This window comes from Capsella rubella, unplaced genomic scaffold, assembly GCF_000375325.1.
Source record: "Capsella rubella cultivar Monte Gargano unplaced genomic scaffold, Caprub1_0 scaffold_5, whole genome shotgun sequence".
NCBI classification, from domain to species: domain Eukaryota; kingdom Viridiplantae; phylum Streptophyta; class Magnoliopsida; order Brassicales; family Brassicaceae; genus Capsella; species Capsella rubella.
This window is the reverse complement of record NW_006238919.1, coordinates 7,238,261-7,253,173: the sequence shown is the minus strand read 5'-3', so window position 1 is coordinate 7,253,173 and position 14,913 is coordinate 7,238,261. Positions and strand designations below refer to the sequence as shown.

Genomic DNA, 14,913 nt, shown 5'->3' with positions numbered 1-14,913 from the left:
GATGATGCCAGACAAATTTGATGGCAACACTGGGTTCAAGACGTGGCAAGACAAGATGCGCTACTATTTGGCCAGCATGCACATCGATAGGTACCTCACAGAGGATCCACCGATACGTCCGGTAAACAACACAAATGTGTATGTGGCTGGAAGTATCGATAACTGGCACGAAGGGGATTTTTTGTGCAAAGGTCAAATTCTGAACCGCTTGCACAATGACCTGTTCGACCTCTATAGCATGTACAAGACTTCAAAAGCATTGTGGTTGGCTTTGGAGAACAAGTACAAGACTGATGAGTCTGGAATGCAGAAATTCTCAACTGGGAAGTTTCTAAACTTCAAGATGGTGGACTCCAAACCTATTATGGAGCAAGTGGAGGCTTTCCAACGCATCTGTCAAGAGATAGAGTTGGAAGGGATGTCGATCTGTAATGTCTACAAGACGAATAGCTTGATCGAGAAGTTGCCACCAGGCTGGTCGGATTTCAAGAATTACCTTAACTTTAAACGTAAGGCATTGTCTCTTGATGATCTTATCCGCAGGTTGAGGATTGAGGGCAACAATCGTGGGGTTCATCCAGGTGCTCAAAACCAGGGGCATGATGTCAATGTAGCTGAGCATAAGGCCAAGCTGAAAGGCAAGGGTAAAGGGGTGTCTAATCCTCAAAAAGCATTGAAGGTGTCGTCCACAACGAACTTCAAGAAGAGCAACCCTGAGAGGAAGTTCAAAGGCAAGTGTCATCATTGTGGAAAGATTGGGCACAAGGCTGAAGTTTGCAAAAGCAAAGCCAGGGATATCAAGAGCCAAGCAAACCTAACTGAAGAAGACATGGTTGCGGTGGTCACTGAATGTAACATGGTGGAAGACAATCCTGTGGAGTGGTACTATGATACTGGTGCTACCACACACATTTGCTCTGACAAGACCATGTTCTCCACCTACGTGAAGAACAAGTCAAGTGAGCAACTTTTCATGGGCAACACAGCGGTGTCCAAGATTGAAGGAAAGGGCAAAGTAGTCCTGAAGCTGACTTCTGATCGTGAGCTGACTCTGATGAACGTGAAGCACGTACCTGACATGCGGAAGAATCTCATCTCCGGAACGGTGCTAAGCAAGAATGGTTTTTCCATTAATTTTGAGTCTGATAAGCTAGTTCTTAAGAAGAATGGGGTGTATCTGGGAAAGGGTTTTGTTAAGAGTGGACTGATCAAAATGTCTGTAGCGACAGTCTATCCGAAAATTGTAGCTTCTGCTTCTGTTGCTGAAATGAATAAAAACCCTATTGCTTACTTGGTTGAGTCGTTTACTACTTGGCATGAACGCTTAGGACATGTCAATTATAAAACAATGCGAAAGATGCAGAATTTGAATTTAATTCCAAAATTCAAAACTAACCAAGAAAAATGTGAAGTATGCGTTCAGGCCAAACTCACTAAAACTCCCTCACCTCGAGTTGAAAGAACAACCGAACCTCTAGGTTTAATTCACACAGACTTATGTGATTTAAAATATGTGCAAACTAGAGGCGGTAAGAAATACTTTGTTACCTTCATAGATGACTGCACACGATATTGCTATGTATATTTGTTACATAGTAAAGATCAAGCACTGGAAAAATTTAAAGAGTTTACACTCGAAGTAGAAAACCAGCTGCAGAGAACTATAAAAGTTGTTCGAAGTGATAGAGGTGGAGAATATAATGAGCCGTTCAATGCATTTTGTAGAGAAAAAGGCATTATACATCAAACGACCGCTCCTTACTCACCAGAATCTAACGGAGTTGCAGAACGAAAGAATCGAACTCTGAAAGAAATGATGAATGCGTTGTTGCAGGAATCTGGGTTAGCCCAGAACATGTGGGGGGAAGCTTTGCTTACCACTAATTATATCCTCAACAGGATACCGCATAAGGTGACTGGCAAATCACCACATGAACTTTGGAAAGGAACAGTACCTTCGTACAAATACCTGAAAGTGTGGGGGTGTCTAGCAAAAGTGGCAGTACCACCTCCTAAAAAGGTCACAATTGGACCTAAGACCGTAGACTGTATCTTTATCGGATATGCGCACAACAGTAGTGCTTATCGATTTCTGGTTTATAAATCAGATATTTCAGATATTCATGTAAACACGGTTATGGAATCAAGAAATGCATCATTTTTTGAACACATTTTCCCCTGTAGGAAAACTCAAAAACGATCTCGTGAACAACGAGATGCCGCAACCTCAAATGCTGAGGATAGTACTTTGAGTACTATTGCTGGTGAAACAGAACCAGAACCTGAAGAAGAACCTAGACGGAGCAAAAGAGCTCGTAAAGGAAAATCTTTCGGTGAAGATTTCCTAATGGCATTTTTAGCTGAAAATGTACCAAGGACTTATTCAGAAGCCATGTCCACCCCTGATGCACCTTATTGGAAGGAAGCAATCAATACTGAAATGGACTCTATCAAGCAACATCACACCTACGAGATGGCAGATCTACCCCAAGGTTCTAAACCTTTAGGGAGTAAATGGATTTTCACAATAAAACGGAAAACCAATGGTGATATTGATAGGTACAAGGCTAGACTTGTAGTGCAAGGATTTCGGCAAAAAGAAGGCTTAGACTTCTTTGATACCTATTCTCCTGTAACGAGAATAACTTCGATCAGGATGCTTATAGGCATTGCAGCTTTGCGAGATCTTGAAATACATCAAATGGATGTAAAAACTGCATTTCTCAATGGAGATTTAGAAGAAGAAATCTACATGAAACAACCAGAAGGGTTTGTTACCCCGGGACAAGAACACAAAGTGTGTAAACTTGTAAAGTCACTGTATGGTCTCAAACAGGCTCCTAAGCAGTGGCATGAGAAGTTTGACAGTGTGATGATGTCTAATGGCTTTCGCATTAATGAATGCGACAAATGCATATACTTCAAAATTACTCCTTCGGGGTACATTTTGTTATGTTTATATGTAGATGATATGCTCATCATTGGAAGCAACAAAGACATCGTCAATCAAACGAAAAACATGCTCAAAAGAAATTTTGACATGAAAGATTTGGGTCTTGCAGACGTCATTTTGGGGATAAAAATCATAAGAACTGATGAGGGCATTATCCTGTCTCAAACCCATTATGCTGAAAAGATACTTGATCGATTCAAGCATTACTCACATGGGAAGGCAAAAACTCCAGTGGATCTTCAACTTCACTTGACCAAAAATTCTGGTGAACCTGTACAACAGGTGGAGTATGCAAGAGTAATTGGCAGTCTTATGTACTTGACAAACTGTACTAGACCAGATTTAGCGCACTCTGTAAATGTACTTAGTCGCTACACGAGCAATCCAGGACATAAACATTGGAAAGCTATAACTAGAGTCTTAGACTATCTACGTTATACCAAAGATCAGGGCTTACACTATGGTAAAGAACCTGCAGTACTGGAAGGATACACTGACGCCAACTGGATCGCAGACTCCAGAAACTCAAAATCCACAAGTGGGTACGTGTTTACACTTGGAGGTGCTGCAGTGTCCTGGAAATCTTCCAAACAAACTCTAGCGGCTTCGTCAACTATGGAGTCAGAATTCATAGCTTTGGAAATAGCTGCATCAGAGGCTGAATGGCTTCGTAATTTCTTGGAAGATATCCCAATGTGGGGGAAACCTGTGCCTGCAATACGTGTACACTGTGATAGCCAATCAGCTATAGGCAGGGCACAGAGTACCCTATATAATGGTAAATCTCGTCACATCCGACGTAGACATAAAACCATTAGACAACTAATCTCAACTGGGGTAGTCACGATTGACTACATCAGGTCAGAAGACAACCTAGCGGATCCATTTACAAAAGGTTTGACACGAGATAAAGTTTCAAAATCATCAAGAGGAATGGGTTTAAAGCCTACGACTTGAGAGGAGGTTTGATGGTAACCCCACCTACTTAGATTGGAGATCCCATGACGTAGGTTCAAAGGGACAACTAAATCAAGCTAAATCTACCAAAAGCACTAAGAGACAATTTCTTATCCCAGTTCCTAAAATGATGTACAGTGCTTCCTGTATGTGTAGAGGATAAGCATATGCTTTTAATGATTTGAAATCTAGCTTTGTAATATAAGTGAAGTATTTACAGGATACCTCTTTTAAATACAAGCAGTTAGTTAATCACCTTGTGAGTGTGAAATGGGGCCGTTTCTAGGAGAATATGTGAGGCTATACTCTCCAAGTTCACTCATGATTATCCAGGCAAGTTCAAGGCCACAATGAACACAATAGAGAACTTAGTTCTACTAGAAAACGAAGCTGTGTTAGACCTGTTGTCTAAGTTTACATCAAAGTCCGGATGGTTCAAGACATCATGTTCACCATCTGGCCGAGTAAACTCGACAGGTATTAACAATGAGTAGGTTCAAAGCTGAAAAACGCCACCAACTCAGATACAGTTAGTTTTCGCATATACTCTCGAAGGTCTGTCTAGCTAGTCGCGTCAGTCCATAGGGTTAGTTAAGTCGTCATCTGTTTAGACTTATTTCTATTAATGTGGGGGATTGTTGGAACTGAATTTTCAGAAAGAAGTTTCTGAAAAATTGCAGATTTTTGACGATGACTTTCCGGCGACTTTCCGGCCAAATTCCGGCCAAACGGCTGAACGGAATTGTGAGCTTGATAGTGCAATGGAAAGGTGGTAACGAGTACTATAAAATGGTATACTCATATGTCAAAAACTGAGTTGAATTGAATGAGAAATAAGGGTGTGAAGTGAGCCACTTGGTCTGATTTTTTGCGAAAAATCCTGAACCAAACCGAACCAAACCAAACCAGTCCTGGCGCGGGCTAATGGGCTTGTGGGCTTGTAGGCTCGTGGCTTTAGGCAATCTTGGAGGTTTTTGGGATTTGCTTAAGCCAAATGTAAGATAAGGTTTGGTGGGCACTCAAAAGAATATGCTGAGAATATTCTGTGGATATGATAGAATATGCCGAGGATATGCTAGAATATGCAGAAGATATTCTCCCGGAGCCCTATCTTATTCTACTCCTACTACTATATAAAGGGGAGGAGGCTCTCATTATTTTTCACACTCAAAAACAGAAAAGCATCTAAACCTTTCAGTTCTAAACCTCTCTTCTCTCTTGCTTATTTCAAGTAAGTTCTTAGTTTTATAGTTTCGAGAGTATATAGTAGATCTAGTTCGTTTGAGTCTATTACTCGTGTGCTCGAGTAATAGTTCGCAACCGGTTGTATCCTGGGATTCATAAATCGTGATAGACCGAAGCACTTACGGCCGATTTATTGAATTAAGGACAAAGATATCATATCTTGCCTCCGAGATTTAAATTTATGCTTTTAAATTATGTTGTTGTAATGTCTTTATGATATCGTTCTCATTAATAAAATTCGTATTTTTCTCGATTCGATTTTTGCGCTCCTACAATACCACACTTAATAATCCCCGGGTAATCATAACTGTACATTACATTATCTATCACACACGAATCCATCAACTCTCGCCAACTCGATTCCTCTCTTACAACTTTCCATGTACCATCTTTGGGCTCATAAGTGAAGTCATTGTCATATGACGTTACGTAAAGCTTTCCTATAAAATCATCAGGGTTAACATAAATACTTTTAATGCAAAGCTCATGACCCGCACCAGGACTCGGCAAGGCTCTCCAAGTCTGAGTCTTTATGTCCAATACCTCAAACCAATTGTCAACATCGCAACCTCCTATCACATATATTTCCTGGTTGATGAGAACCGCCTGATGAAGTTTTCGAGCTACCGTCATGTTAGGCCCGTCACGCCATGTGTTACTTCGACAATCAAGGATCCTAACTGAGGAAGTTAGCTCATCCCATCCACCAATTACGTAGATATCGGAACCAACTGCTACAGTTGATCTTTCTGGTAAACGTAAAGGATGGGGATAGCAAGGTATAGGAATCAAGGAATAGTCATTCAAAATCTCACCATCACATGTTTCTTGAGGTTTCAACGAAAGAGTGAACCATTGGAGAGATGTATCCTTACAACACGAACGTACGTAAAAATAAAGACATGGTTCGGTGGTTCCAAGGTTGAAACGTGTCGTGTAGAGTTGGGGAGAAGATATGAGAGTGTGGAACCTCTTCCATACGAGAGAGAGATTAGGGTAATCCCATCTCGGGACACGAGCAAGTATCTGCTCCACGATTTCGTCAGGGAGTGATGACATTAATGGCTGAGAACTCAAACTCTTCTTGTCACTCTGCGGTGGTTGTTCAACTTCGGAGGTCATGCTCGAGTCGGCAGACATCGTAGAAACAAGCGGTGGTGGAGATGAAAGATGATAAATTAGAGCTATATATATAAGAATTGACTTATATATATACCATTGATTTAAGAAAAGTACATATCATCTGAAACGGGAAATATATATATAAGTTTTAAATTTTAACCCCAAAAAAGTGATATATATGATGGAGATTGATTATTCTTATTATTCAAGATTTCTTTCTTATTTTAAATGATATAGTTCTAAAGAGTTCTTTTTCTAAGGAAATAAGGGTTATTTATAACTTATAACTATTGGATTAAAATATCTACAAATCTTTAAACACAAAGGATATTTTACAAAATAAGCCAAAAAACTTAAAGCACAAGTAAAACCTCTATAAAATTAATAATGTTGGGAACATCATATTCTTTTAATTTATAATGTTATTAGTTTATCTATATATTATTTTATAGTAAAAAAAAATAATAGTTCTTAAATTATAAAGCTGTTTTTCTTAATTGTTATAAATTTTAAAAAATATGAATTGAAACAAGTTCATATAGATAAACTTATTGTTTTAGATGTTAAACGGATAAGAGGATTTTTTATTTATGAAATAATGTAAAATTTTATTCAAGAAAAGTAACGTTTTTGCAGCCAGTGCAACAGAAATTTAAAACATGATCGCTAAAAAACACAATTTAATTATTAAAATCTACCTCAAACCAAATTGGTAGACCTTTGTCATAACGTATATCTCACGTAAGCCATATTGATGAGAACTGAATAAGGATATTAGCCTATATATGCCTGTGTTATATATGTAATTAGTGTATATGTGGTGCATGTAGAGTGTAGCTAGCAAAATTAAGCCCCAACATTGGGTAAAACCTTTGTGATCTCGCACTATCCAAACTCATGTTAATTAAAGAACAACATAACCCTTAAATTCTTAATATGAGTATATGACTTTAAAGAATCATCAAAGCAAAAACGACTAAACAAGTTAATCAGTAATATGACTTGAAGTCTTAAATTCTTTCCAAACCCTTGATCTCTATCCACTCTCTACCCTCAAATTAAAGTCCCAACAAGTTTATTACATCTTCCATTCACAGACGAATCGAGTATCTGTTGGAAACGTGATTCCTCTCACACAACTTTTCATGTACCATCTTTGGTTCATAGGTGATAGTCATTTGTATTTGCCGTTACATACTTACATAATACTTTCTTTCCAAAGCATAATACTTGTGTGATTCATGATCAGCACCAAGACTCGGCAAGGCTTTTCAAGTCGTGAGTCTTTATTTCGAATACCTCTAAGTCTCTAACCTAACCAATTGCTTGACTCATTGATCTTGGGAAAATTCTTACATGATTTTTGTTATTTACTATGTATTTTTGGAATTATTCGTTTGGTTTCATTTCTTCTAAGACTATGAATTGTACTAAACAAAATTGTTATTTAATGTGTATGTATCTTTTCATAGATGTTTCTCTTCGTATTTAATTTGGTTCCTATAATCTTTAAAATATATATAACTCCAATGTTAATCATTGTTAAACTTTTACATATGAAATAGCATTATAAATCCTCAAACATTTAACTTTCATGAAAGACCATAAAAACGACTACATCTTTAGTTCTTTATGAGAATAAATAAATAAAAACAACTGAAGCTAGCTTCAAAAAATGACGTTGTTTTAGGTGAATCATCAAGCCCAGTATTATAAGAATCATCGCATTGAAACGGCTACACGAAGAAAGAAGTGGTAGGACTTGGGGATCTCAAAGATAGTATTAAGCCATTCTATCTTACCCCAAATTTCATCTTTATGACGCTTCTCTAACGCAACCGTAGTGCACAAAATTTTATTTTTCTAGTTCTTGCTATGTTCCTCAGGCCACTGCCTCCACATAACTATCAATTTCTCACCGTAGTTACGAATCTGTCTCATACATGAATAAATTCCTTCCAAACCCTTGACATCTCTCCACACTTTACGCTTAGAGTCATACCACTTAATATTCCCCGGATAATTATAACTGTACATTACATTATCTATATATCACTAATATGAATTTAAGGACCCTAAGAACAATATATACTAAACCACTTCGTCTTACCCTGAATCTCATCTCTATGGCGCTTCTCTACCACAATCTTTATTGTTTGGGTTTATAAAGAAGAGTTGAGTTATAGTTTAGTTTTTACAATTAGACAAGCTTTAATTAATGTCAGTTTGGAATTATAAACAAGAGTTCAGGTTTCCATTTTATAATTAAACATTTTTTTTTAATTTAACATTGTTATATGTTGATTTAGGTTCATAAAAGACGTATATAGTTTTATATTTTACAATTAAACAAAGTTTATACGGTGGTTTGGTTTGGGTTTAACTTAAATTATGTTTTGTTAATTATTCATATTTTTAATTTGTTAAATTTTTAGTTTATATTTACATTTAATATGATAAGGTAAATAGAAACTAAAAATTCAAAAGCTATTCTTTCATCCTCTCGAAACACATATTTTCTGAAAAATGAAAACATTGGATAGTGAACCATTGGGGAGATGAATGCTTGATTATATATCTAACGTCTATGGTTTAAACTTTCAAGATTTTCGTTTGGTTAAATATTTCCTCTACAATCATTAATTGTACTAAATATTTATCTTATTTAATGTATGTATCTTTTCGTAGATGTTTCTCTTTGTATTTAGATCCTCAAACGTTAACTTTTATGAAAGACCATAATTAATTAGAAACAACTGAATGATTTCACAACGTCGTTGTAGGCGAATCATCAAGCACAGTACTATGACTAGGGGATCTCAAGCTAACGTAGTATGATATGAATCATCAATTCGAAACGGCTACACAAGGAAAAGAGTAATATGACTAAGAGATTTCAAGCATAGTATTATATGAATCATCAAATCGAAACCGCTACACAAGGAAATAAGTATGACTAGGGGGTCTCAAACATAGTATTATATATATGAATCAACAAATCGAAACAGCTACACAAAGAAATGAGTAAAATGACATGGGAATCTCCAGAACACTATTACGCCACTCCGTCTTGCCCCAAATCTCATCTTTATGGCGCTTTTCTAACGCAGTCTTAGCGCACCAAATTTTAGGATTCGGGTTTTCGCTATGTTTCTTATGCCACTGCCTCCACATAACTACAAGTTTCCCACCATAGTTACAGACCAATCTCGTACATGAAGGAAGTCCTTCCAAACCCTTGATCTCTCTCCAAACCCTACCTTCATAGTCATACCACTTAATAATCCCCGGGTAATTATAACTGTACATTACATTATCTATCACACACGAATCCCACAACTCTCGCCAACTCGATTCCTCTCTTGCAGCTTTCCATGTACCATCTTTGGGATCATAAGTGTAGTCCTTTTCATGTGTCGCTACGTAAAGCTTTCCTTCAAAAGCATCAGGGTTAACATTAATATTTATATTGTATAGCTCATGACCCGCACCAGGACTCGACAAGGCTCTCCAAGTCTGAGTCTTTATGTCCAATACCTCAAACCAACTGTCAACATCGCAACCTCCAATCACGTATATTTTCTGGTCAATGAGAACCGCTTGTGGATATTTTCAAGCTGCCGTCATGTTAGGCCCGTCACACCATGTGTTACTTCGACAATCAAGGATCCAAACCGACAACGGTGGTTTTTTTTTCTCTTTTGACTTTCGCCGTAAGAGCTTAACCGACGTAGTGGCTAAGCCACTAATGAAACTGTTGCATCCTACTATCGTCTTTAATACCAGACGAGATGCATGTGTGTTAATTAAGTTTATACACATCAAATTATTAAAGTATATAGCTAGAATCATACATATTACCAAGTTTTTCTGTTGATATTATCATCAAATAACATTTAATTTTGTAAAATATATAGGATTTGACGAAGAAAAAAACCAAGAATTGTGACAAAATAATTTGAAAGAATCAACCAAATAAGTTTATTATATCAAGAATTATATGTTTTATTTTTTACAAAACAAATCAAATCATCAAACACACCAATCAGAAAATAAAAACCAAATCTTTTAAGAATTCAAATCCAACAAATAAAAAACCAATAAATCGTGGAAAGAACAAAAAAAATCAAATCTTTTGGAAACCAAAATCAGTAAATTTGTTTGTAACCAAGAATAGTCCGACGACCACCACCGTCACCGGCTCTTCTCCCTCCTCCTCCGCCGTTATTAATAGCAGAAGCAGCCGCCATTGATATTTTCTTAAGATCTTCAACATTAGCGTAACTCTTACGAGCCATCATCATCGTACCTTTACTCTTCTTCTCCCCTACACTCGCCGACTTGCTCCCTCTCGAAGCCGATCCCGTCAAAACGCCGCCGTTTCTACTCTTCGAACTCGGCGGTGGCGGAGTAGTAGTGGTGTTATTGTAATTAACCGGACGACGATTCTCTTTACGTAACACGGCGGAGAAATCAGGAACCGATTGAGCCAACGACGACGGCAACACAGCTTTTCTCACCTGAGAAACACCGAACCGGCTCTGTTTCTTCAACTTCTCCGGCGTACACTTGTAATCATCTTCTTGTAAAATTACCGAAATACCCTCGAACCGACTCTGTTTCTTCTTCTCCGGCGAAAAGTTTCCATCTTTTTGTGAAATTACTGGAATACCCTCGAACCGGCTCTGTTTCTTCTTCTCCGGCGAAAATTTATCAGTTACTGAACTACCCTCGAACCTACTCTGTTTCTTCTTCTCCGGCGAAAAGTTATCATCTTTTTGTGAAATTACAGAATCACCCTCGAATCTGACTTGTTTCTTGATACTCTTCGTCTCTGTTTCGTCTTCTTCATCGAGAAATTTCTGAAAATCGCGTTTCATACGAAGCTTCGACTCACGAAGTTTCGAGTACTCATCGTATCTCGGACCTCTTTCGAAACCGGAGAAACCATCTAACAAGAGTTTAAGCTGATGAATGTCGGAGTTCTGAGAGAGGATAAGAGACATTGGATCTACAGAGAAGAACAGCTGTTCCATGCTCGGATTCGAGATCGTATCCGTCGCCATTGATGGGTTTGTAAAAAAGAGATCTTTTTTTTTTGGTTGTTGTTTGCAAAGTCGAAAGCTTTATTTAATACAAAGCTTTTGGTTCTTTCGTTTTATGTTCGCAAACTCTCAACGGTCTGATAGAAGAAAATCAAGAAACCAGTATTGAGTCTTTAGACTTTTTGCTGTATTGACGATTTTGCCCTTCTTTTCTTTAACGGTCTTATTTTGGGATTGTTGGATAAAAGTAAAATTATCAATCAAACGGTCATTAATTGCCTTAATCATTACAATTATCTATTAATTTATAATTTGATAGTCACTAAAAACTACAAGAAGTCTACAATAGAGAAAGACAAAGACTAAAGATTTATAGACTAAGGTGTTACTAGTTACTGTGGATCTGAGATAGGTGATGGAAGCAAATGTGGAGGAGGAATCAAACTGTGTGAAACTTGTATTTCTGCGTCAGGTTGAATCGAGATATTGAGTCACTGAATCCTTCTTCAACAAGTGTCTTTACACCTTCGACGCCTTGCTCCAGTCCATCATCGATCTAGGCATGATTTGGTTCAAACATAAATTTGACGAACATATAGAGATGTAATGTTTTCGATCAGGAGAAGTTTCAGATTTGCAGAGTTTAATTGACTGACGGAACTTGGGTTTTTTTACCTGTTCACGTTCCGAGGGGCTGAACTTTTGGAGAAGAAATGCTTTCATGTCCATGTTACCTGGTGGATTTCCAATTCCTGCAATTTGACAGACAATTTTACTATGATTTGCAAAAGGGTATTCGGCGATAGGATTTAAAAGGTGAAACGGGAGACAAACCGATTGATAAGCGGGGATAGCCACGACAACCATTTAAATTTTCTGTCACATTCTTCAATCTGGTACATAACAAAAAGAGTTATAGGCTTTTTCAGAAAAGCAAAAGAAATGGTTATGTTGTTCTAATTCTGAGTCTAGAAATCATAAATGACGAAGATGCATTACTTTCTTCACAGTGTTATGCGCTTCCTAGAAATAAAATGCTTTATACTATTTGTATTCGATCCTATTCCTTCATTATCCATACTCTTGAACTTTTGTGTCCTTTCAAAATAACATCTTCTTTCCTCAAAAGCGAGTACTAAGTTTAGAAATTGAACAAATGCAACATATCCAATTCCAGTCACTCGAAAAAAAAGATTGCAGGAGATTTGAAAATTCGACTTCACATATGATTGATTCCTTCTATGTTTATAGTCAAAGACACAGTTTTTGTTCATTTCCTAAACCAAAAGAACCCACAGTGATCACTTCCCTCCCCTCTTCAGAGAAATTACTTACCCATTGTGAAGGTTATGACCTCCTTTTGGTTGAAGCCTCAAGACACCATTAGGCAAACCCATGTCATCATATATCTACACCATAGAGGCAGATATAATATTTTGATCAATTTCATTCCATCATCATCACACATCAATCAATAAGACTCCGTACTTACCATCAGAATGTGGCGTAAGGGTATTTGATAATAGGCCGCTAACGGTCCAACCTTCCGAACACAATAAAGCCAAAGCATTTAGGCTCTCAAATCTAATGTAGAGAAAAACATTATATCAATCAAGGTAAGGAAGACTAACCGATTCACCGCTAAAATTCATGTATGCTTGAGGTTTAACCAACAAAATTGGTACTTCTCCAATAGAACCTGTTCTGGTCACATAAGGAATCCCAAATTAACGAACAAACAAGCGAAACCAAATGAATCAAACACAGGAATTTGTAGAGAATCCACCTATCCCAACTAAAGCCTTGGACTGAATTGTGTTCATAGAAATCTCAGTTGCTCGAGCTATATGATCAATCATCTCAAAACCAATCTACATATAACAAAACCAAATCAAGAATCCAAAAAAGCAGAGAACTTTGACTTCAAAACATTGAATGTAAAAGAGTGAACTTTACATTATGTCTTGTTCCATAATACTTCAATCCAGGGTTACCAAGTCCAACGATAAGCCATGGTGTGTATTCGAATTTAAGATTGTTATCAGAAACAGGCAACGAAGCACGCAGAGAGCATAATGATCTCTTCGAATTCGATTTTGATTGACCAAAGTTATAAGCTTTTGGGTAGAGTAGAGATGTAACTGGAGAAGATGATACACCAAACATTGCTGTAACTGAAAAAAGATGTGAATTTGCTTCGTCAAGAACTGATTCTGGATTGACAAAACCCTAAAACCCTGAATTCTAGATTGGTTAAATTTATCTTCTTTAAGGGAAAGTAACACTAACCCATCAATGGCGACGAGGTTCTGATGAACTCTTAAGTGTAAAGAGTTAAACTTGGGGAGGTTTTTGAGGATTTTGCAAACGAAACCTTAAAAGAGGATAAGAGCACAAGCGACTATGAGTTTAATCAGTCTCACTGAATTTTGGAGAGGGGAACAATCCGAACAAAGGCGTTGGAGGATTTTAGATTTTTTTATTCTTTCTTAATTTAATAAAATTAGAAAATTATAATAAATATTTTTTTTTTTTGGTCAAAAAGAAAATTATAATAAATACATTAAACATTTATAATTGGGAGATTCTCATAAATACCATGATTCCATGTTTTATATATTTTGTTTTTTAAGGGATCAGTATTTTTGCCAAATTCGTCACTTAAATTTTTGATAGATTTAAAAATTATGGGATTCTAACAAATTAAAATATCATTTCCTAGGACAAATATTACGAATGTGCCGTTTTTGCTAAAATTTTCTAAATTTTCCATTATTTTTTTCTTTTTTCGTTCTAAAATACTATAGTAAATACTAGATCCTAAAAACAATTAGAATTGATTAAACCCAAACATAATGAGTAAAATACATGTTTAATCGCATTTTTCTAATCTGAAAAATAAAAAATTCATATAATTTTAATAAAATGGCAAAACCAAAAATATGGTTAGAAAAAAGGTAAATTCAGAATTGATTCCAAAATTATAGCCAAAAAATTAGAATTTCTGAAAATTCATTGACTCCGGACAAAATGAACAAACTACTAAAGTTTATTTAAAACCAATGTTTTCTATTAGATAAAAAAAAATAGTTTCAACTATTCAAACATATATTTTAAACCATCCGATTCGTTGGATTACATTAGGTCATTTTCATTGCAAGGGTTCTTGCACAAATCTTAAGGATTGCAAAGGTTCTTGCACAAGTCTTAATGTAAAATTTGTGGAAGAACCCTTGCAACGATGATGGCCTTTGAGTCTTATTGTTTTTAGTTTTTGGCTATTATACTTTACTTTCATAATTTTAATACTTAGAGTTACTAAAAGTTGAAAGTATGTTGAATATAATATTTTAGTGTTTAGGTGGGTATCCGACATCCATTTCAGAATATTCAGATCAGTCCTTATACATTGCTTCTGACCAAAACAGAGGAATACATGTTATTTTATATGATTAAGCGCATACAAAACACAAGTGCTAAAGAATATAGAAAAGGCATAGAGTATTGTAATAAACAAAGGCCAAACCACTAAAAAGGAGACATAAACGAAGATAAGTAAAACAAACAATGTTTTCGATATGATCCATACCA

The 14,913-nt window shown here is 36.5% G+C and overlaps 3 protein-coding genes and 1 pseudogene across 3 annotated transcripts; all 4 read right to left on the bottom strand.

Moving 5' to 3' along the window:
• Positions 1-5,383: 5,383 nt before the first annotated feature.
• Positions 5,384-6,295, bottom strand: LOC17885062 (F-box/kelch-repeat protein At5g39560). Its single transcript, XM_006292882.1, has one exon. The coding sequence runs from the start codon at positions 6,293-6,295 to the stop codon at positions 5,384-5,386; it is 912 nt and encodes a 303-aa protein (XP_006292944.1).
• Positions 6,296-9,268: 2,973 nt separating this feature from the next.
• LOC17885645 lies at positions 9,269-10,099 on the bottom strand (annotated as a pseudogene).
• Positions 10,100-10,341: 242 nt separating this feature from the next.
• LOC17886599 lies at positions 10,342-11,378 on the bottom strand. Its single transcript, XM_006291492.2, has one exon. It carries the CDS (start codon positions 11,341-11,343, stop codon positions 10,426-10,428), a length of 918 nt encoding a protein of 305 aa, XP_006291554.1. The 5' UTR covers positions 11,344-11,378; the 3' UTR covers positions 10,342-10,425.
• A 186-nt stretch (positions 11,379-11,564) lies between these two features.
• Positions 11,565-13,756, bottom strand: LOC17884771 (chloroplastic group IIB intron splicing facilitator CRS2-A, chloroplastic). Its single transcript, XM_006291673.2, has 9 exons — positions 13,612-13,756; positions 13,279-13,496; positions 13,109-13,193; positions 12,954-13,021; positions 12,815-12,865; positions 12,658-12,731; positions 12,157-12,215; positions 11,998-12,074; positions 11,565-11,878 (listed from the first exon to the last, which is right to left on the bottom strand). The coding sequence occupies exons 1-9, from the start codon at positions 13,613-13,615 to the stop codon at positions 11,762-11,764; spliced, it is 753 nt and encodes a 250-aa protein (XP_006291735.1). The 5' UTR covers positions 13,616-13,756; the 3' UTR covers positions 11,565-11,761.
• Between the last annotated feature and the right edge of the window lie 1,157 nt (positions 13,757-14,913).

Coding starts and splice junctions, on each gene's coding strand:
- LOC17885062 (XM_006292882.1), bottom strand. CDS start 6,295: ATGTCTGCCGACTCGAGCATGACCTCCGAAGTTGAACAACCACCGCAG.
- LOC17886599 (XM_006291492.2), bottom strand. CDS start 11,343: ATGGCGACGGATACGATCTCGAATCCGAGCATGGAACAGCTGTTCTTC.
- LOC17884771 (XM_006291673.2), bottom strand. Junction 12,732..12,814: donor CCTTACGCCACATTCTGATG/GTAAGTACGGAG, acceptor TCTATGGTGTAG/ATATATGATGACATGGGTTT. Junction 11,879..11,997: donor GCCCCTCGGAACGTGAACAG/GTAAAAAAACCC, acceptor AATCATGCCTAG/ATCGATGATGGACTGGAGCA.